Source organism: Melanotaenia boesemani, chromosome 1 (assembly GCF_017639745.1).
Source record: "Melanotaenia boesemani isolate fMelBoe1 chromosome 1, fMelBoe1.pri, whole genome shotgun sequence".
Taxonomy (NCBI): domain Eukaryota; kingdom Metazoa; phylum Chordata; class Actinopteri; order Atheriniformes; family Melanotaeniidae; genus Melanotaenia; species Melanotaenia boesemani.
Genome location: NC_055682.1, coordinates 37458212 through 37480349, shown reverse-complemented (window position 1 = coordinate 37480349; position 22138 = coordinate 37458212). Strand labels below are relative to the sequence as shown.

At 39.2% G+C, this 22138-nt stretch overlaps 1 protein-coding gene across 6 annotated transcripts in view; it reads right to left on the bottom strand.

The window, feature by feature from the left end:
- Nucleotides 1–20408, bottom strand: part of mtss1lb (MTSS I-BAR domain containing 2b) — a 90972-nt gene extending 70564 nt beyond the window's left edge. For all 6 annotated transcript variants that reach the window (XM_041974856.1, XM_041975107.1, XM_041974927.1 and 3 more), the window contains exon 1: nt 19908–20408. In XM_041974856.1, coding sequence (XP_041830790.1) covers nt 19908–19994 — 87 coding nt within the window. In that variant the 5' untranslated portion in view covers nt 19995–20408. The remainder of the gene's footprint in view (nt 1–19907) is intronic.
- Nucleotides 20409–22138: the final 1730 nt, after the last annotated feature.

Genomic DNA, 22138 nt, shown 5'->3' with positions numbered 1-22138 from the left:
TTTGTTTCTATTATCTTCAGACTTGTAGCATCATTCCTATGTCAAACATCTCACCATGATGGCCATATAAAGTAAGTTATCAGTGGTGTTATACACAAAAAAGAACAATCCATTTAAAAATTATCTATTATTTTGTGTCAGTGATGTTCAGTTTGATCCGTCTTTTTATGTTGAATTGAAACAAGCCAAGTATCGTTGGGCTTTGCCACAACGCTTATGTAATGATCATGTTTTTGAACAGCAAGAGAAATGGTTGCCATAATGACAATGAGCTTGCTGTAGTCTCCATCTGAGCCCCGTCGTTCAGATCTGTTCAGTGTGTCCACTGAATTCTGGCCCAGTTAGAGGATGCTGAAAAAGGATTTATCTTAGAATCTATCTTTGTACAGGTAGAAAGGAGATGAAAGAAAGAAACAAACAAAAGAATCCCTATTAAACGGAATATGCACTGAAACTGGCATCCAAACATAGTTTGAGAGGACAAAGAAATGCAAGATAAAAAGGTTTCTTTAGCCTGAAGCATCTGGAGTTCTCTCCTCAGCTGATTTTTTTCTTATTCCTATCATAACATAAAACGTGTCCTCTCTCTCATATGTACCTAACTCTCAACAGACCTGCATCTAAATGTCTTCAAATAACACCACTAACCTCCCCATAGACTCCAATACAACATAAGAGCAGGATTTTTAAAGAAAACTGGGAGTCACTCTATTTTCAACCTGTCCATATTTCCACATTTAATACCCCTGAAACAATCACACTAATGTCTACAGAAAAGCCTTTTCCCCACAATGTTAAAGCTGTGTCATTTGAAGTGGTTTAAAACTGATTTTCTGTCTGAATAAAACAGAATGTTGCTGATACACATTTTATAATCAAGGTAAAGATTGATAAGGATAATAAAGATTAACTTATTTCTGTTCTATTTACACACACTTTTACATACAGCTTATAGTTATAGTGTGTAAGAAAATCAAGGGTCTATAACAAAAATATTTAATATATTATTAAAACAGTGTTGTTGTTTTTTGCTTTCTAATGACTTAAATGACATTTATATTTTATTCTCCTAGAATGAACCATTTATATCTAATAATCATTGGTTCACACTACTACAGTGTCTGAATGGACAAACAACTATGTGTGCAGTGAGAACCTCCTGAGCTTTAAAACTGTAAAACCAGCTTTGTTTGATAGGATAGGTGCTAGAGCACCGTTTGGGAAAAGTAATGCTTTAAAAGGACCATAGAAGAAGAAGACAGTACACATGTGCATGTACCTGTAGAGCAGTCAATGTTGCACCTGAGGCCACACGATCCACTCAGAAAAACATGGTTTTGTGTCTGGAAGAATTTTGGCCACCGATGGCCACCGTCCATTTACAACTATACTTGGTATTTGAAGTAATTTCTCTGCCCATCTTTACCACTACATATCACTAATTCTTACACACTACCTCTAAACCTTTTAGCTGAGAGCCAGCCAGTTTCCTACTGTAATTCTCCAGCACAGTCTGGTTATGTAATGCACCCAATGACCTGTGATGAAGCAGTGCAATCTCTTGTGGTGGGGTTTAAAGATATGTTTTGTTTTTTGTTTTTCTTTTTTGTTTGTTTTTTTTTGTGATACTTTTAGTCCCTAAGTTATTTTATTGCCTATAATTGACCAAACAGTACATTAGTGAAAACACAGAAGTTAGAAAACAGCTGTCATGTTTGAGGGAGTGTCTCCAACAATTCCAGCTGAAAGCAGCTGCCAAAGATCTGCTTTATGATGGAGGGAAATTCAGTCCTAAATAATGAAGACTGTCCAGTGTGTTTGTTGCTTGAGCTTTTCCCCTGCACTTTTTTGGTATTTATGATTTTGGGTGCTTTGTTGTCATTGCTAGTAAATCAGTTCTTGTCAGTGCCTCCCAACTGAAGCTAACATTCAGCCAATCAGCCTTCAACTAATATATGGCGTCATCTTTTTAGAAGCTTTTGTGATGTCGTTGCATCATTCCATCTACACTCGATGTCAATAAATTGACAGAGGAAACGATACCACCATGATGGTGTAAATCAACTTTTCAACTCTAGCCCCTCGAGGGTCACTGCCCTGCAAGTTTTAGATGTTTCCCTGCTTCAACACATATGACTCAAATTATAGGTCATTGTGCAGAACTTGACAACCTGTTGGATCAACTTGATTTGCATCAGGTGTGTTGGAGCAGGGATGCAGCCGCTGGCGCACCAGGAAACAGCACTAAAGGACACCTTGTGTGTACCTCAGGGATGTAGGGGGGATTTGACAAAACTGCAATATTGGGATGGATTGTTATATGTATTGTGAACAACAGAAAGATAATTTCATTAATGTGGGATATTTAGAAATTTAGTCCTTTACTGACTGGATTGTTGGATCACTGAGCTGATGCCTTTACTGTAGGTAAATCTGTGTCAGACAAAAATACACCAGTCACCTGGGCTACTTTAGATACTTTTAAAAGTATACAACATTATGCACGTCAGTCAACCTCAGATATGCTTTTGTGTGAGTATGAAAATAAACAATAGCTAAACTGAAATTTACCCTCCAACTGATCTCTGTTTTAAACCCACCAGTCTATAGAGATCCTCTCATCCACTTCTATCCTACCATAATAATCCCTTATATGGAGCAATATATTAGCTATTTTCCCTTTTTCCCTTTATGCTTTTTCCTACAGTAATCCTTCATTTCATCTGGTCATGACTCTAGACTCTGGGGTGCTGTCAACAGTCCTCTGGCCTAGTTCTCATAGCACCAGTCCACCCAGTCTGTCCAGCATTGTATTGAGAGCCCCACTCCACCACTCACTACAGTGGACGAGAAGCTTACTGTCTCCTCTCGTTCTTTTGTTCCCTTTGTTTCCCCCACAGCAAGACAGAAAAACAGAGGAAATCCAGCAAGAGAGACAGAGGGAGAGGGGGGTGGGTGGAGGCAGGCAGAGAGGGATGTGAGGATTAACTTGATTTTTCTTTTCTCTCTCTTTTTTTTATTTCATACAATTGAGCCAATTCACATTTTTTAAAGAGCCAAACAAAAGAGGCTAATTTCACACTGTTTCTTATGAATAATCGACTGGCTGGGAGTTTCCAAAACGAGGATCAAACTCATTTTATTCAAGGTTGGGGATGGATGCATTACCCACAAAGAAAAAAAATTACACTCTCCCCATGTCGCCCCTTTTTTCCAGCTTTGCAGTAAAATGTGCTATTATACTAACTTTGTCTTACAGTAGCTTCCCTCTACTGAATGCTTCAAAGTTCATTTTGATGAGAGGGACTCTGATCTTTTCCATCTTCCTTTTTTCTTTTTTAATAAAGTCTACCAATAAAACAATATAAGAAACTCTCAGGCATTAACAGTTTTCTGTCTTTATGTTACAGATTCTGTGACACAGGGAGATGCTGACTGGTTGACTTTAACTGACTCCAGGTAAAACATATGCTGTCACTACATCACACAGGACATCTGTTTAATCAGTGTAGTAACTGTTTAAAACTTAAAATATAATGGCGATGGTGAGATACATCTGGATTTGTATGTTTTAACCATGGTATGTTCAATAGCTGTCATCAAATGAAGCATTTTCATTAGCTATGCTGTGATTTCATTTTGAAGACTTTCTGGACATAATCAGGATGAAGTAACCAGGAAGTCACTGTAACTTGAATTTAATTACTGTCAGCTGTAAACAGTCTCAGAATAGCCTCATTTCATTCCTTTATAATTCCCTCCACCTGAGTAAAACACTTCTTCCACCGCACTGGAAGGCGGTTTGTTCTAAAGAGAAAAAAATCAGCGTGAAGACGATGAGACTGAAGCTACTTTGCTGAATAATTGATGAAGTGCAGCAGTTAATTCCAATCTAAACACGGTGATGAGGGGAAAGAGGAAACCATCTGTGTGTTGTTGTGTTGCTGCGCAGCAGGGCAAGAGCTCATAGATGCCCTATCAGTGAAACATCTGGACTGTCTGCACAGTGTGTTGGTAAAACACCACTAATAAATGTCATGCAATACAGTGCGGCATGTACAAGTAGCTATGAGTGTGCACAGTCACATGCTGTTGTATCACAGCAGAAATGGAATAATGAGAGTAAAGGAAAAATAATGATAACAGAAGTTTAGTGAGAATCCGTAATAACAATGTAAATAGGAAAATGACTTTCATCCCACTTTGTTGTTATAGCCACCATATTGTCCAAACAGGAACAAAACTTTTAGGAAAATGAAAACAATTATAGTATTATTATTCTGTTGTATAAAAAAAATGTCATAATCTGAATAAAACGTTACAACAGAGCTGGGTTTGTTTAGAGCTGTAAGCCCCTTAAACACATCAGTTCCACCATATGGCTGCAACGATGAGCCCCCTCTAAGCCACCCATTCACAAATGAAGCAGACCCTGCACTGGCATGTCCTCTCACAAACCATTACGCCGTTCGTTGTTGTCACAGAAGGTGTGAAGCCAACTCTGCAGCATTGATGTGTAGTGTTGCATATGAAATGTTCATCTGATATAACCCTCATTCCATCTGCCCAGCTAAAAGTGGCACTACTGAACTTTGGCAGATTTCCTTAGTGTTACGCCCCCTATTGACGGCTAATTCGGCATCTGTCTTGCATCTAGCAGCCTCAGACCCAAAAAATCTGAATAAACTGATCAAGAGGGCTGGTTCTGTTTGGCCCTGGGATCAATTAAGTATTTTTCTTTTTTTTTTTTTTTTTTTTTCTTTTTGTTTAATTAAATTAATTTAATATAATCTTAGTTTATTCAGATATAAAGAAGCACTGTGGAACTTTGACAGATTTTCTAAGTGATGTGCCCCCTAACAATGGATAATCCAGCATCCATCTTGCATCCTGTCTCTTCTCGGAGATCTCTCCAGCCAGTAAAAGTCAATTCAATGTTGAATCTTGTCTCATGTCTCACTAGAATGTGCGTTCAAAATGGCCAGTGTGCCGATATCCATTAGCTGGAGTGTAGCACGTAAAGTAAAACTCAGCTGTGAACAATGCTACTGGGCAACTATCGCTCCAGGAGAGTACATAGTAAAGGTCAATGTGCCATCAAAACAAGTGCGAAACACACATTTTTAAGTTAATAAAGTTACTTAGTGCTACATTAAGACATTTAGATTCACTGAGTTGTAGTTTGTATAATTCAGTGCTGACTGTTGATGCTTTTAAATCCTGCGGAGTCCTCGTCAGATACACAATGCATCTTCATAACCTCACACTACTGTGCCACACTGCCGGCATGATACATCACAGTACACACACAGGGGACATATTTAGCCTTTGTTACTACCTCCAGTGCAACTTTGACCCCCCATTCGGTCTCTGACAATTTAAAAATCACAATGATCCATCTTAAAAATTAATCTGAAATGGCCTGACTCATTTATTTAAGAAATAACAGCATTTTACTGACAGCTTCAAGATTTAAACAGAGCAAAAAAAGATAAAGAAAGTCATAAACAGACAACAAAAAAGAATGCAGATTTGGTTTAAGTGAGCGACTAGGTAACATTTAAAGCACCAGATTATCAATAATTCAACCAGAAAGCCAGATTACTGCAGCATCCAGTGAACAGCTGATCTGTCAGCTACTTGAGCTCATGATGGATTTAATGAGGTGCTGTTTTCTGGTGACATCTGAAACTTAAATGAACTGACCAATAGAAGAGACAGCTGTTTCCTCAATCAGTCCTAATGAGTTAAGGTTCATCACAGCATGTGATGGGCTTTAGAAATCTTAAAAGAATTTGAGAAGTTTCTGAATTTTTCCAGATAAGTTCACTTTTATATCTTGTAGTAATTGTGGCATTACCAGCTGTTCCTGCTGTCATTTGGTCTAGGAGAGTAGTTGAATTTGGCCATTTATTGCTAGCTAACACAACCAGTTGTTATTTCGCACCTAATTGTAGCAAAAAACAATAAAAGTCAGGTTCATTGCAAAACTTTGAACTGCATTTGTGGATAAAAGAGGAAAAGGTATGTATTCTTTTTTTAATACAACTAATAACAATTGTGATGTTTTTACTAGAACTTTTAGATTAATAATGTTAATCCAATACTTTGTAATCTGGACAAAAATGACAAAACAGAAAGTGACAGCAAAATAAACTAAACTTAATTCAAAAATGACAAAAGTAAAGTAATGTGACTTAACCGGTCTGTACTAAACTCTGGGTGTAGCTCCACGAGGCAAACCAGCTAATCTGTCACATACACAGCATGGCCAAACAAGAACGTCAACACCTGGATTTAACTAAGCAAATAGGTAGGAGTCTCCTATTGGATAATTACTGCATAATTACTGCATGGGTGTTTTTCTGTCAGCTGATATTTAACCCCAACTGATGCCATAAATAGCTTCTCATTTCTTAAACAATCATGTGGGAACACACATCCCGTGGTTGTAGAAAAGATGTTATAGGTGTTTAAGAAGGGTTAAATCATTGGCATCAAGCAGAGAAAACATCGGACATCTAAGAAGATGCAGAAACTACTAAAACTAGGTTAAGAAATGTCCAACGCATTACTAAAAACTGGAAGGACAGTAGAGAACCATAGCCTTCCAGAAAGAAATGTGGTGGGAAAAACATCTTAATTGATGGTGATTGGAAGTCATTTAAACATTTGGTGAAATCAAATGAAAGAAAAACAACAGTAGAACTCAGGGCTATGTTTAATAGTGAAAGTAAGAACATTTCCACATAAACAATGTGAAGGGAACTCAAGGGATTGGGACTGAACACATTTGCAACCATAAGAAAACCACTAATCTGTGAGGCTAACTGGGGAAAAAGCTTAAAATAGCTAGGGAGCATGAAGATTGGACTCTGGAGTAATGGAAGGTCATGTGGTTTAATGAGTCTAGATTTACCCTTTTCCAGAGAGATGGGAGCATCAGAGTAAGAAGAGAGACAGATGAAGTGATGCAGCCATCATGCCTAGTGCTATTGTACAAGCCTGTGGGGGCAGTGCTATGGTCTGGGGTTGCTGCAGTTGGTTAGGTCTAGGTTCAGGTCTAGGTTCAGCAACATTATGTGTCTAAAGAATGAGGTCAGCTGAATATACTGAATGAGCAGGTTATTCTGTCAATGGAATTTTTTCTTCCTTGATGGCATGTCCATATTCCAAGATGACAATATTAGGATTCATGGGACTCAGATTGCAGAAGGGTGGTTCAGGAAACAGGGGACATCATTTTCACACATGGAGTGGCCACAACAGAGTCCAGTCCTGAACCCCATTCAGAATCTTTGGGATGTGCTGGAGAAGGCTTTGCACAGTGGCTGGACTCTCCCATCAATACAAGATCTTGGTGAAAAATGAATGCAACTCTGGATGGAAATAAATGTTGTGACATTGCAGAACACTGCTGGCATCAAAACTAAAGGAGGTCCAACAAAATATTTGAGTGTGACCTTTGTTAATTTTTTGGTGGTGACTTTTTTCTTTCTTTCTTTCTTTTTTTTTTTTTTTGTCAGGCAGATATTCTAACAGTGTTTTTATAAGTGTTTCACAAAAATGGTTATTTTGCTATCCTTTATGCTTTATGTAGGAAACTGTAAAAACAATAAAAATCTCTTGAATTAGTTAATACTGAAACATTTAAGTGATACTGCATACTTGTTACGTAACCATTTTACTCATCAGCTGACATCCACACTGAACCCATTTTGCTTCTCAGGACTCTGTTTAGTCAAAGCCTGTAGGGTTTCTAAGATTCATACAAGATGTCCTTTGATAGTGGTGCCCCGATGCACTGCCTGCAGTAAGCCTGGGTGCAGACCATGGACGCAGCATTCTGGAGGTGGATGTCACACAAATTACAAACATGAAACTTCAACACCATTCAGGAATGTTCACTTTTATAGTTTTCCTTGTTTTGTGATCTTTACATTTGTTGTTTACTCTCCTTGTCTTATTGTTTCACACACTGTTTAAAGCAACACAGGTTAGCGTTTTTTTTTTTGTTGTTGTTGTTTTTTGTTTGTTTTTGCTGTTATACATATTGCCATTCTATATCATTTACCAATTTACTGACCCTGCTCCTCAGTCTCTCTACAAACAGACATTGATTTGCTTCTTCTGTTTTGACAAGCAATGATTGTTTTTTTTATACCACTGAATAAATATCACTGTTCAGTCCACTAATCATGCTAATCATATTCATAAGCACATACAAATATAAATCCCATATAAACGCATTCACTTTCCAATGAAAATCAGATATATGGAGCATGAATGGATGTGTCTTCTCATCAAGTTATTTCTTTTGAAATGAACTGGATAGTATTGATTTGCTACATTCATTGTTATTCTCTGTGTCAGTCTCTGGCCTGTTCATAATGATCAATGTGTTGTACAGTGAACAGCTGAGTTTGATGAGAAGGCTTTGACAGGCCTGACAAAGGACTAACTGAGTGAAGCTGTCTTGGCTGACTCCCAAGCAGCCTCATGCCTTCCACAACCAGTGCTCCCCATTCATCTGTACTGGCCCTAACGAGCCTCGGGGCCCTAACGACCTCAGAAATTTTAACAAGCTCAAATGAGAGAGATGCTCCTTTACATGGCCTGTGATCCTGCTGGCACGTTGGCATCTAATGTGGTGACCAAAAGGGTTGTTTCAGTCATGAATTTTCCTTTAAAAATGAAATGCTTTTTGTTATTGAGTAAAATGTAAACTGAAAGACAGATACTTTGGTAAGTTTGCAGTTTTGCCTATCTATAATCCAACACTTTCACACCTAGATCAATTTGATAAAAACAAAAATTATATATATATATATATATATTATATATATATATATATATAATATATATATATATATATATATATATATTCTTAAGATACAACTAACCTCAAAGCTGAAATATCCTGACCATGTAGGTGTGAAATCAGTATTATTGGTTTTATTATTAGTGTATTTCCTGAAGTAAATCCATGTATGATTCAAGTTTACATGACTATGCTATAACAGATTAAGTTAAAGCTTTTCTAGTTCTTTAAACAAGAAGTAGTGCTTACTATATTAAAAGGCTTCCAAAACTTTTCTTAAACAATAAATTAAAAGTATTCTACTTAAAAATTAAGCTGTGAAAAATAAATTTCTCTTAACTTCAATAATGGTATTAATATATTACAAGAATAGGTTCATTCTCTTGCTGTGTGTCCACTGCATAACATAAAGACAGATACACTTGATAAAGTCATAGTTGGTCCTCTGTTGTCCGAGCTTGTAAAGTACCAACAGTTCTGAAGGCACAAGATATTTCACGCACATACAGGAACCACAACATTGGGAGATCTGTCTTTTTGCCCCCTCTCTGCTGGCACACACTTAAGCCTCAACAACAGTGATTTGGTGGGAAGTCTCTCTGGACCACACAAACACAAAAACACATCACAGATTGGACTAATAATACGCTTCCACAGAACATCTTTATTCCTGCAACATGGCCCAGAGTCACGGGATGTAACTGTCACAGGCTTTTAAAAAGATGGACAACAATTGGTCAAATAAAATTTTCATTAATGCCCATACAGTCCTTTACCTGAAGGATGAAGAATACTCCATCCTGAAATATAACTTTATAACAACACAATCAGGGTTGATTTGGGCTACACTGCTATGTAAATACTGCTTCAATGTTAAATATTTATCACAACAAACTGTGTCAAATATTTCATCCAAAGAGCAGTTCACATAAAATGCAATGTTGAGCTGATTCTTCCACAAGCTGGTCATACATGAAGCACACAAGATGTCTGTGAAGCAGGGGTCTCCAACCCTGGTCCTCGTGAGCTACTGTCCTGCAGGTTTTAGATGTCTCCTACTACAACACACCTCTGCACAAGCCTGTTAATGACCTAGTTATTTGAGTCAGGTGTGTTGCATCAGGGTAGAATCCCTGACCTGCAGGATAGTAGCTCATGAGGACCGGAGTTGGAGATCCCTGCTGTAAAGGCTGCAAAGACCAGTAAGCATCATCTGAGATTTCATTGTTGATTTTAGGATAACGTGGCCCTCTCTTCAACCTCCTAAACTACAGCTACAACATCTGTGTTACACAAATGTTCTCCCAAAAACAATCCAAAGTCGTTTCTTCATGAAGGGAGAAACAGCCGATAATTATGTTCGAAGACAATACAACCTCTAGTGGTCATCAGAGCAGCTGCATGTGTAAAGAAAAAACGGTGCCCTTTAAGGAGACTGAATGCTGCAAAGGTTATATTTTAGACTAAATCGTAATGTTTGTTTTTTTTTATTCCTTACAAATAACTTTTGGATTTTTATTTGTAAACCGGTGACTTATATCCAAACTCAACCACGAAGTGACGGTTGTATTTTAAAAATAATGTATTTAGGTCCAAATCATATATTTTTTTTTTTACCTCTAACTACTTAATGTTGTTGCCTAAATCCAACCAGAAGCTGACAAACCTCTTTTGTGAGGTGTTGTGTTTCTAACTGAATAGTTTATTTGGTCAAGCCCCACCAAACAACACTTTTGGTGATGTCTGTTGTTGAACTTACTGTTACGTCTCTCACTAGGCCGAAGGCCTATTTATGCTCCCTTTATGTACGTAAAAAGGTGTCAAACATCCCTGCCTTCATAGTCCCACACATAGTTCCGTGCATCCTTTGTGATGGCATGATTGGGCAATACATCCACTGAGGACAGCAAAAAGTTTAGAGTTCATCTCCGAGTTCACCTCCAAGTTCCAACGTTTCTTTACAGACAATAACAAATATGGTGATGGTGGAGGAGATCATGATAATGCACATCATCAGAAAGAGACATAAAAAAGGCAGAATAGTAGATGCCAGTGGCATGTGAGCCATTAAATATGTTGTGTCTTCTTCTTCTTTGCTCCTTTTGCTGGTCACACTGCAGTTATAGTGCTCAACACTGCCCCCCTGTGGTAGCTGGTGGTACGGCTCTATTTTCTACATCTGGGTAAGCATCCACAATCTCTATGAAAACATATCAAAATGTGCATGAAAAGGATGCAGAGAACCAACATAGGGCTCAGTTTGTGTCTGTATGAGTATTTAGCGTATAGAGCATAAATGAGCTGCAACTCAAAAAGTTCTGCACAGACTTCCAATTTTAACTGGGGTAACAGATCAAGGGTACCACTGAGATGGAAAAATCAGCAATCAAACCACTTTCCCCACTGAGCTACAGCTGCCCCATATAGACTTATATATTTCTGTGATGCCAATATTTCACTTTAATGAGGACATTGGAAAGGATGCTGTTGCATAGACTGATGGATAATTGATTACAGTGATCTTAGCTGAATTAGAGATCAACTGTGATCTGTTCTCAGAGTAGCAGTGACAAAATGTGTGAACTTATTTAAAACTGTATGGCCACTGAAGATGTCAGTAAGATAATTCACAGCTTTAAAGATCGAAGATTTTATCTGTATGTTGAATGGTATGAGTGGGCGTAACTGGAAGTCCTGCAGGTTACACCCTGCATACGACACATTACCAGACTACTGTTTCAGTCTGAAGAAAGCTACAGAGCTACTGGCACCTTGTGAGTGCGACAGAAGTTCACTTCACTTGTGTCTTGCTAATCATGCTCTGTTACAGAAGTACTGCTAGCTAATGCTAGCCATTTCAAGCAACTACAGGTTTATGTAGAAGTGAAAGGGAAACTAGCAAAAAAGTAAAAGGTTGAGGAGAAAATGGGGTAAACTTACTTTACTGGCCAGAAAAGTAAGTGTAAAACCGTGCCTTGTTTACTCAGAGTTTGAATATTAAACCCCATTTTGAAACACACAAAACAGAACCACAGACGTGATTTTACAGTGTTTTAACAGGACTTATCTGCTCAGAAGTCGGTCTTTGCAAATCTTGTGATAAGCAGTAAAGTTATAACACAGAAGCCCATAAGTCTGCTGGCAGCAGTGTACATAAGCAATACAGAGACTGTGTGGGTTGTCTCACAGCTGCATTTTGCCTCTGCAGCACTCTGTCATGCTGTCTGTCTATATTTGTCATAAAAACTTTCACAACTTCTATCTAAAACTTCTGCACATTGTAGACATATGTGGTGGCAAGGTGGTTGTATCTGTGCTCACTTTGAACTGTGAACAACTACAGACAAAAATCAAATTAATCTTTAAAACCTGACATCCCCCATTTGGGGGACTATGCGAACAGATTGCCAAAATAGCCTTTTTGGAGGCCTCATCTGAACTGCCTGTACTAAAACTTCATCTAATGTAGATCGGCTCCACTTTATCAGAGTTTTTAACATATTGTACTATGATTTAATGGTGGTTTAGAGCTACAGCTGCATCATTACAAAGAGATATTCATATTCATCGTTAAGCCAGAAGTATCTGAAGCATCCATTACACATAATAAGAAAGAAAAAAAAAGAAAAAATTAAAAAATTAAATAAACAGAGAATTTCCCACAACTTCATGGCAAAATCCAAAAAGTGTACAACTAGTAGGAAAATGTTCTGAACAACTGTCAAATTCTTTGCATGACATGGGACCAATTTGCTGATGTAAGTAGTTTTGGTCACTTATGTGAAGCGGACACTAACGTTTTTTTTTTTTTTTTTTTTACTTTTCTTTGGTTTTATATCCACACTATTTACCTTTACAAAATTATGTGTAAAATACTACGGCAGATATCTGACACAGATTCAGTGTTTCCCTACCATTACATTAGGCTGGTAGGCGTAAATCGTCGCCTTGTCAACTCAATCCCTTTTCATGTTTACATTTTACCATCTTCTTACCACTGTTACATTAATGCCCTGCAGTGTCCACAGCTGTCTGCTGACCGTAAACGTGACCTGTGCTTTGCATGTCCCCCTGTGACCTGTGTGTGATTATAATTCACAAGGAGGATGCATGACAGAGCCTTGAGGGATTTTTTTGCTTTGACACAGTATGAATACCCCCCAACCCCCTAGCAATTTGTGCTGTGCACCACTGTTCAATTTCCATTATTCTTATTCTCTGCAGCAAAAGACAGACCAAAGTGAAATTGCATATGATGCAAATAAAGATTACAAACATGCAAGGAGAGAGGAGCCTCGGGTGGAGGACCTGCTGAGAAATGAAAGAGGAAGGGAGAAGTGGGAGGAGAAAAAGGAAGAACAACACTTTCTAAACAGTGTCAAACCAATCTGCTGATGTGGGAATACAACAGTTTGACTCTTGTTGTGAATCCATGAGTATGTGTGTTACCTTGGGTTTCATTTCCCAAGTAAAAAAAATGAAACCAAATGGCAGTTTCACTAACCCACATCTCATGTGCAGGTAAAATATTCAGCCAAGTTTAGCCAGAAAACATGTAGGATTGTTAATAGGATTGTTTTCTAAATGTTGACGTACATAGGCTGTTGTTTTGACTCATGCAGCGTTCACAGTCGCAAAAATAAACTGAAAAATATGTAAGTCATGTTGATTTTTATAAATGTCTAAACCTGTAATTTCTATGATGATGAGCTAACCACATACACAAATTCTAACCTCAACCATTTACAGGTAAGAGCAATGTAGGAAACGAAAGGAGAGATGGTGAGAGATTAACAGACGTGCGATGACTTTAGCAAACATTGTGCAGGATGAGTGTCAAACTAGTAACCATCAGAGCAAAGGTCATTAGAGACGTCCATCTATTCCCTTCTTTCTCTGAATAAGTGTTTGTGTAAGCACTTGGGAGATGTAGAACGTTCACAACATCTTACAGGAAGACATGAAGAACACTGAGACAACACTGAGAGCCATGAAGTCTCGTAATAATATTAATACTAATATTAATACTTTTTTTTTGCCCTTTTAGTTTGCTAACATGCAAACCAGATTATGTAAAGGGGAACAGAATGAGTGTTTCTCTGTCCATGCACCTTTTTTTTAGCACCTCTACATAACGCTCTTCATCCCTTGAGAAAATGCATTTCTAGCATGTGACAAGTGTCAACTGTGTCAGTCTCAGTGCCTGAGAGCTGTCATCCCTGTAACTCATATTATCCCACCTCCCTGCATGTTTCATTACGCCACTTGCAGCTTCCTGGTTTAATCCTGCTCAGGATCAAAATAATCCCATACTGGGTGATTTTGGACTGTTTTAGGCAATGAATTCTTCTAAGATGGCGTTTGTTAAAAATGGCCTCCCTATCTGGCCAAATTCAGAAGCCTGTCTGTGACTAATTTGCTCTAAATGTACATGTTGGTGAAAGCTACTTGACATAAGGCTGCAGTTAAATAAAAACCTTTAGAGGAGTAATTGTTTTAGAAATTATGGATAAAATGTAGAGCCAAATTTTCCAGATCAGACTGGATTCATACACAGAAAAAGCAGCTGCATATAAGATGAAAAAAATATATTTGATCCATTGTAAAAATCAATACATGTTTAGGATTTTAGAAGTTGTTGAATTTTATGTATTTATTTATTTTTATCTTTATTTTTTGCTGTGGAGAATTTAGTGCCTTGTCTGCTTTTCTTTCCTCCCTTTGTTTTAATGCTGAATCTGCATTTTCATACATTTCTCAAATCCCTACACGTAATTATGTAATTATGTGCACTTCTGTTGTGGAGTTAAAGCATCAGCATGTGAATCGAGTGGGGGTTCAAGCAGAAATAGAGCTGTTCACAATCACTGCATGCTATTTTAAAAAATGTCTTTCCACTGCAGCGTCTCTTTGGTTGCACATTTCTAACATCAATTCGATAACCACAGCTGTCAAAAACCAGCCTGTTTCCAAGAACCAACAAAGCATTGCCATTAGCTCTTTTGTTTCATCTGACAAATAGTTTCTTCCGTGTTGAGCCATAAACACTGATTAAAGACACATAGTTTCCTGTGAGGAAAAACCTACTTTGAGGGCTGACGACTCAATGATTCTCTTCCACTCACAAACGCTCTTGCCTACTTGCAGCTTATGGAGTTCACCCATTCCAGATTAGGGCAGGAGTGTTTTGTAGCCCAATAAGTAGTGACCCATATATATCAGAGTGGATGACAAACAGGACGATGATTAGAAGCCAAATAAATAATAGATGAAACAAAGAAAAACAAGGAGAGGCAGAGAGAAACCTTCAACGTGAAATTCTGTGAGTAATTATTAGGTGAGTGTGTGTGTGTGTCCATATATGTTTGTAAGAACAAGCTGATTCTGATACATAATGAGAGCCTGTTCACTTTCTACCTTCATCCTGTAGTGTGTTGCCGTGCAGTGTGTATCTGCTTTGGTTAGAGGGATGGGCATTCTGTTGTTTGTTTTCATCTCAAACCTTTGACACTGTCCTAATTTACGATCTGCATGGTAGATGAATCCCATTACACAGCCCCAGAACAACATCCTCCATGTTCACCACAGTACACATGGATCTACTGAGTAATTCAACCACAAGACAAACAATGTCAGATGTTTGCATTTGTCTACAGCCCAGGTCCTGCAGAAATGACATGAAGCCCCGCTTCTACCAAGAAGCCCAGCTCAGTATAGGATGGGTTGGTACTTGTAACTTTGGTGTTTGTGTGTTTGTTTCTTTGTTTTATTTTTATTATTATTTTCATTTCCACATGCACAAACTGGGAGGGGTTGCACAATGTCCGATCTGAGCCATCCTGCTTTTTTAGGATCCTCTGGTTGGGTTCCCAGTCTCACCAATCCAACACTAAAGGGTGGAGCTTAACACACTGCAATCCACTGATTGATACATTAAAGAATCATCACTTCCTGTGTGACTCGACAATAAAAACAAAGCAGGAACCGTTTACCATGTTTAATTATTCTAAGGATTTTTTGTAGTTTAAAACCTCATGCTGAGAAGAAAGAAGACAAACTGCTGGACATCCATGATTCAAGGAGGGTGTCGCACTGCTAAGATGTCCTATCCTATCCCATAGCTGCAGCATCTGTCGCTATCCGCATCAAACCGAGCCGAACGCGTTGGTTGGAACTGGGCTTAGGCTTTGCTGCCACAGATTTGGACTGACATCAGCAAATTTAAACTTAGGACATTTCATGGAGAAGTTAGTTTCTTAAATGGACCATCATGGTAAAACCCTCCTTACCGTTCAAATATAATTTTTAAAAATTAACATGGGATACTCCAAAGCCCCTGTGTTTCCAACAGGGTAGGAGTAAGAGGAAGATTTGGGCATCAGGAGGCACAAGACCTGGCCGACAGCCCTGAACTGGATTAAGCAGGTATAGAAAATGAATAGATAGATGGATCAATGAGTTGATGGATCGATGGAGGCCTGCTGTGGCGGATGGTGGGAACAGCAACAAGCCATGCTGTTGGCACAAACCCACTGCTGCAGGTTGCTGTTAATGAGGCCCAGAGAAGAGCGACGATAGCTGGGCGGCTGGAGCCAGCAGGCCAACAACCACCCACCTCTACCATGCACTGAATGGACCAGACCGGACAGATCCTTGTTGTGATGCATATTTAGGATCCAGCAAGCAAGTTCTATACTTGACATCTAATTTCAAGTCTTAATGCATTTGTGTATATACGGGTTTAAGGGAAGATGGTGGTTGTGGCAGCTGTGTGGCATTCACTGTGGTCATCCTATTAATACTGCAGGGTTACAAATTTGCTCATTTTGTGGCAGCCAAACACACACACGGGAATTATTCTCACACAGATTTCTTTGGCCATCAGAACCTGAGACAATAAAATAATTAGTTGCAAAGTACATAATGTTATTTTGGAATGGGAAGAAAAAGAAACAGATACTATACTATACACTATCACCATTTCAGTTTATTTGAAAATATACTTTAAACTTTCATGCACTTTTTTGTTTTGTTTTTTACTCTAATGTTGCAAATTTTGATTGGTTGAATGTGTGATACAGCCAACATTTAATCTTGATTTATTTGGTGCTATCAAGAGTGTAAAATCAGTTGTGCAATATCTGCACACTAGTTAACCGTATAGTAACCAGTATGGGACTTTGTTTAAAGGTATGGAGGGGGTCTAATAAATGGTGGTATGAGCCGTTTAAGGCTTCTTGTTCAGATCAAATTCCCACTGCTGACAGATTTGGAACTGCCAGCAGGCCGCTGGTTAACTAGTTAAAATAATTTTTTAACTCCAAGATCGTAAACGGACTCATTTAACCCTGGCCTAACTGTTGGTCCATTCTTCAGTGATGTTTAACAAATGTTTTTAATTTTCTTTTTCATTGTTTCTGAGCCAATCACAGCACATTTGCAGGACAGATGGTTCGTTCATGCTGAGAAAGCTCTTGCTCCGACGCAGGAGCTAAAACAGATACTATATAACTGATTATACTAATACTGACCAGTTACTGTGACACTGAAATAAATAAAAGAAGACAAACTTTCAGTAACGGTTACAAGAACTTGTGACGGTCCCTCTGGGGCAAATTCACCTAAAATAAACTGTAATTCTGTTTCTTTATATGTCCAGATGCTCTGCTGCATTTCATAGGCTTGTGTCTACACAGAAGTGACTGCAGAAACATTTCCCATCTTATGTTGTGCATTTTAAGCTTTTTGCTTAACATCTTACATCTTACCATCTGGTGATATTAAATATTGATTAAACTGTGATGAATCTACCTTCACTGCAAAATATAAAGTCACTTTATCCGGTCCACTTTGTGGGGACTGGGCCCCCCTTTTACCTTCAAAACTGCCTTAATTCTTGGTGTCATAGATTGAACAAGGTGTTGGAAACATTCTTCAGAGATTTTGATCCCCCACACCATTACCCCAGCAGCCTAGACTGTTCATAGGCAGGATGGATCCAGACTTTCATGTTGTTTCAATCAAATTCTGACCCTTTAAATGTGAAACTGAAATGAAGACTCAACAGACCAGCAATGTTTCTCCATCTTCTATTGTCCAGTGTAGGTGAGTGTGTGTGAATTGTAGCCTCAGTTTCCTGTTCTTAGCTGACAGGAGGCACCCGGTGTGGTCTTCTGCTGCTGTAGCCCATCTGCTTCAAGGTTGGACGTGTTGTGTGTTCAGAGATGCTGTTCTGCAGACCTTGGTTGGAACCAGTGCTTATTTAACTTCGTGTTGCCTTTCTATCATCTCCAACCAGTCTGCCCATTCTCCTCTAACTTCTGAAATTAACAAGACATTTTGGTCCAGACAACTGCTGCTCACTGGATATGTCCTTTTCTTTAGACCATTCTCTGTAAACCCTAGAGATGGTTGTGTGGAAATCCCTGTAGATCAGCAGTTTCTTAAATACTAAGACCAACAACCATGCCACATTTACTAAAGTCACTTAAATTCTCTTTCTTCCTCATTCTGATGCTCGGTTTGAGCTTCAGCAAGTCATCATGTTCATGTCTACATGACAAAATGCATGGAGTTGCTGCGATATGATTGGCTGGTTTGATATTTGTGTTAAGAAGAAGTTGAACAGGTGGACCTAACAATGTGTCCGGTGTGCGTAAACCTAAACCTCTGATTCGATATGTGTGTTGTATCTGTGCATCCTTTTCTATCACTGCCAATAGGGACAGAAAGTCAGTAATCTGTCCTTGTAGCACAATGAGAGTTTAACACTGTGACCTCTGGGATTTTGGGCCATACACATAATATGAAATTTAGGGGTGAAAGAAGAATAATTATTCTCACAAAAATGGAGGGAGAGGAGACATTCAGTTCACCTCTAAATACAAAATAGATGGGATACATGACAACCAATGAGAAATCAGAGTGACAGACAAGCAGGCAGAGCTGCCAGAATCTGACATGTAGAGTCTGTGTTTTAAATAATTTAATAAACAGTTTTAATCTCCACCATCGCATAGCAGTATTTAACTTGGGTGGGTATCACTGAGGCCTGGAAGCAGTCTCTGAGTGCCATGCTGCAGCCATATGCAGCAGATTAACATACAGTCCATACAGGCACACAGACAGACAGGCCGGCAGAGAAAGCAGACAAACAGAAAAGTCTATACGGGGTACGGAGGCTGGGTGTCTGACGGCTGCGTGGCTTCTCACGCCTTCAGTGTTTTCGTGCCAGATCCTCCTGACAGAAAATCAATGACGCTGCACTCTGACGGAGGCGCGCAGAAAGCGTTAAGACGAAGACGATACGAAGAGGCAACAGTCACGTTTGCATCCATTAGTCCAACAACAGATGTTGGCTTGTAATAAAAAAAAAAGACGATACAGGTGCTAATGAATCATTTCTGGTTTACACGTGCAGCCCGTGTAACGGAATGTGTCAACCAGGACGCACATCTGATTTGATTCCGACCAGATTTCCTACGAATTTTTCCTATAAATCAGTCCAGATAAAAGGAGCTCCTGATTTATTAAACACTCACAGACGCCCCCTTAATGAGCCACAGCGGCTTTCACGTCGCAACACGACCGACACCGTGCGCCTCATCCCCAAATTAGCCAAATGGTGATAAGATATCTTATGAAAGAACGGCGTGTTAAATTTGTGTTGTGGTCCTGTTTTTTGTTTGATTTGAGTTTATTTGTTGTGTTTTCAGGAAGGAAAGGGAGGGGGGTGATTTGAGGATCACGTCCGAAAATGGATGATTTGACGTTTACATGCGCAGCCTAAATCTGGGGGTGAAGGAGATGGCTGGTATCGGGATTCACTAACTACCCGCCTCATCACGGATTGTAAAACATAACCAGCATTCATTCATTCATCTTGATAATAAATATCGCCAATATGAGCCGTTTTAGGAGATATGTGAGCATTCTACATATTGGCTACCTCTACACACCTTTGGGGGCGAGACACCGGGTCCATCATGATTAGGATGTAGATCACAGGAAGCACATGCGTTGAATCATGATCACAGATCCAATGAAAATGAAGGGTGAAAACAAAGAAGAAAAACATCTCATTTACCTTCATGTCGTTGACAATTGCCTGGAATAGACCCCCGAGGGCCCCGCATTCCTTCTCCACGGTCTCCATGTTTGCCAAATCCACCATTCACCGGAATTTGCAAGAGCGCACACCAACTGCGCGCTACCAACACCCAGCAGGGAAAATAAAAGAGACAAAAATGTATTCCCACAAACCAGGACTGGCCTCTTCAGGTTCTCCTTCAACCGACAATGACAGAGGGATGCAGAAACAGAAAGAGGAGGAGGGGTGCAAAAATAAAAAAAAGAAAGAAAGAAAGATGCCGAAACAAACGGCTTGCCCTGCGGTTTCCTCTTGGCGGAGGTAAGGTGGGTTTTAAGGGAAAGATGGTGCCTCTCTCGTTTTCTCTCTCGCTTTCTCTCAGACTTAGTCAGGCGGTGGGTTGGTACCGTTCGGATGGTACCGGGGCGACCACGCTCATCTTGGCGCAGCCAGCGCTACGCGGTGTCGGCGGGGACGCATGCGAGGGCAGCGCAGAGAGAACCGATGTGTCGGCGTGAGCGCGTGTTTATGTCTGAGTGCGTGTGTGTTCGTGCATGCATGAGCTCGTATGTAAAGGCTGTGATTGGTGCAGAGGCGGTGGGCTCAGCGGTGAGGGGAGAGCAGCCAGTAATACGATCCTTTAGATTGAGTACAAAAAACGGGGAGGGGGCGTGAGTGGGAGGCTGGTCAACCCTGGACGGTCTGTCACATGGCCGCGTACAAGCACATACACATACACACAGACAGCCATGCACTTTAGACTATTAGAAAAAAATATATAATAATCAAGACGGGCAAAACGAGCATAACCTAAACCTAAAGAAATGTGTCATAGGGCACCTCCTTATTTATTTATTTAACATTTCAACCAGTGACTGTGCAATGAATTAGTGAATTACCCCATGAAACAAAAACCTGAAAACCCAACTACATGGCATCACACCCTTGGACATTGGGCTTTCCAACAGGGCCGTTACTACAGGGTGCCCTAAACACAGCTGCTTTGTGGTGCCCCCCAAACACACACCCTTTGAGCCACTCCAAAGAAGACTTCTAAATTTGCCAGAGTTGACTTAATGTTCAAAACTACCGAACATTTAAATTATTTTAATTATGTTAACCCTTTAAATGGCAGATTTAACACTTAAAATCGGATCCAGCAGATATCAGATGTAACAGGACAGATTTAACAGAAAACATTAAATTTATGAATAACCAAGTCAATCTAGTCATTTCAACCAATAATAAGACTTCTGAGTAAATAACAGACTGCCAGAGGTCAAGATCAGCTTATCAAAAAAAACTAAACAGCAACATTACGTATGTGAGAGATGTTCGGATCCATGGATCAAATATTACACAAAACAACATAAATGCTCAGCATCCCAGCAAAAGAGGAACCGTGGTGGAACTCTCAGTACAAGTTTACATAAGTTCATTTTAGAGAAAGAAACTAGAGCTCCGCCAAACTCACCCAGTTTCATTTTATGCAACTTCAACTCTGTAAAACATCAGGAAACATCTGCAGCAGACAGAAACCGGACGTACTAAACATGTAATTGCAACATACTACACTTAGTAAGGACGAGTCGGACTGAGTTTTATCAAGCTGCAGACGATGCTCCAGAGGAGGGACACATGTAGTTGCTGCAGCTGTTGCTATCTTGCTAGGTCTCCTCACATTGCTGGAATCATCCAAACTGCTGGAAGTGTCTGATTCTTGCTGTGTGACACCTGACACATGTTATCATTGGACCCATTTCTTATGTCCACTGTCCAACTCTGGGTGTTATTATCATTATTAGTCTGCTACTGCTTTACTAAAACTAATAAATGACTGTGCAAAATATTGCGATAACTTAAAGAAAGCATTATGTTTTTTTAAGTTTTCGCAGGATTTGGTGATTACACACACACATAGATTTAATATACTAGCACACACACACAACTTGCAAATATCTGGAGAAATTTGTCAGAAGTTTTCTCAATGAAAAAAAAAACAAACAAACAAATATAGGAACTGATTCTACTTTTGATAATTTAGTACCACCATAAAATTAACTGTTAAATGATCATAAATAAAAATAATGTTGAAAAGTATATAATTTAAAAAGAAAAGGCTGAGTGGGAGGGCCTGACTTATGAGTGGGTGGACCTTGCCGCTGGGGCCGTGTCTGGTTTTGCCATTTTTGATTTCTAATATATTTTTACCTTTAAAAATGCCTGAT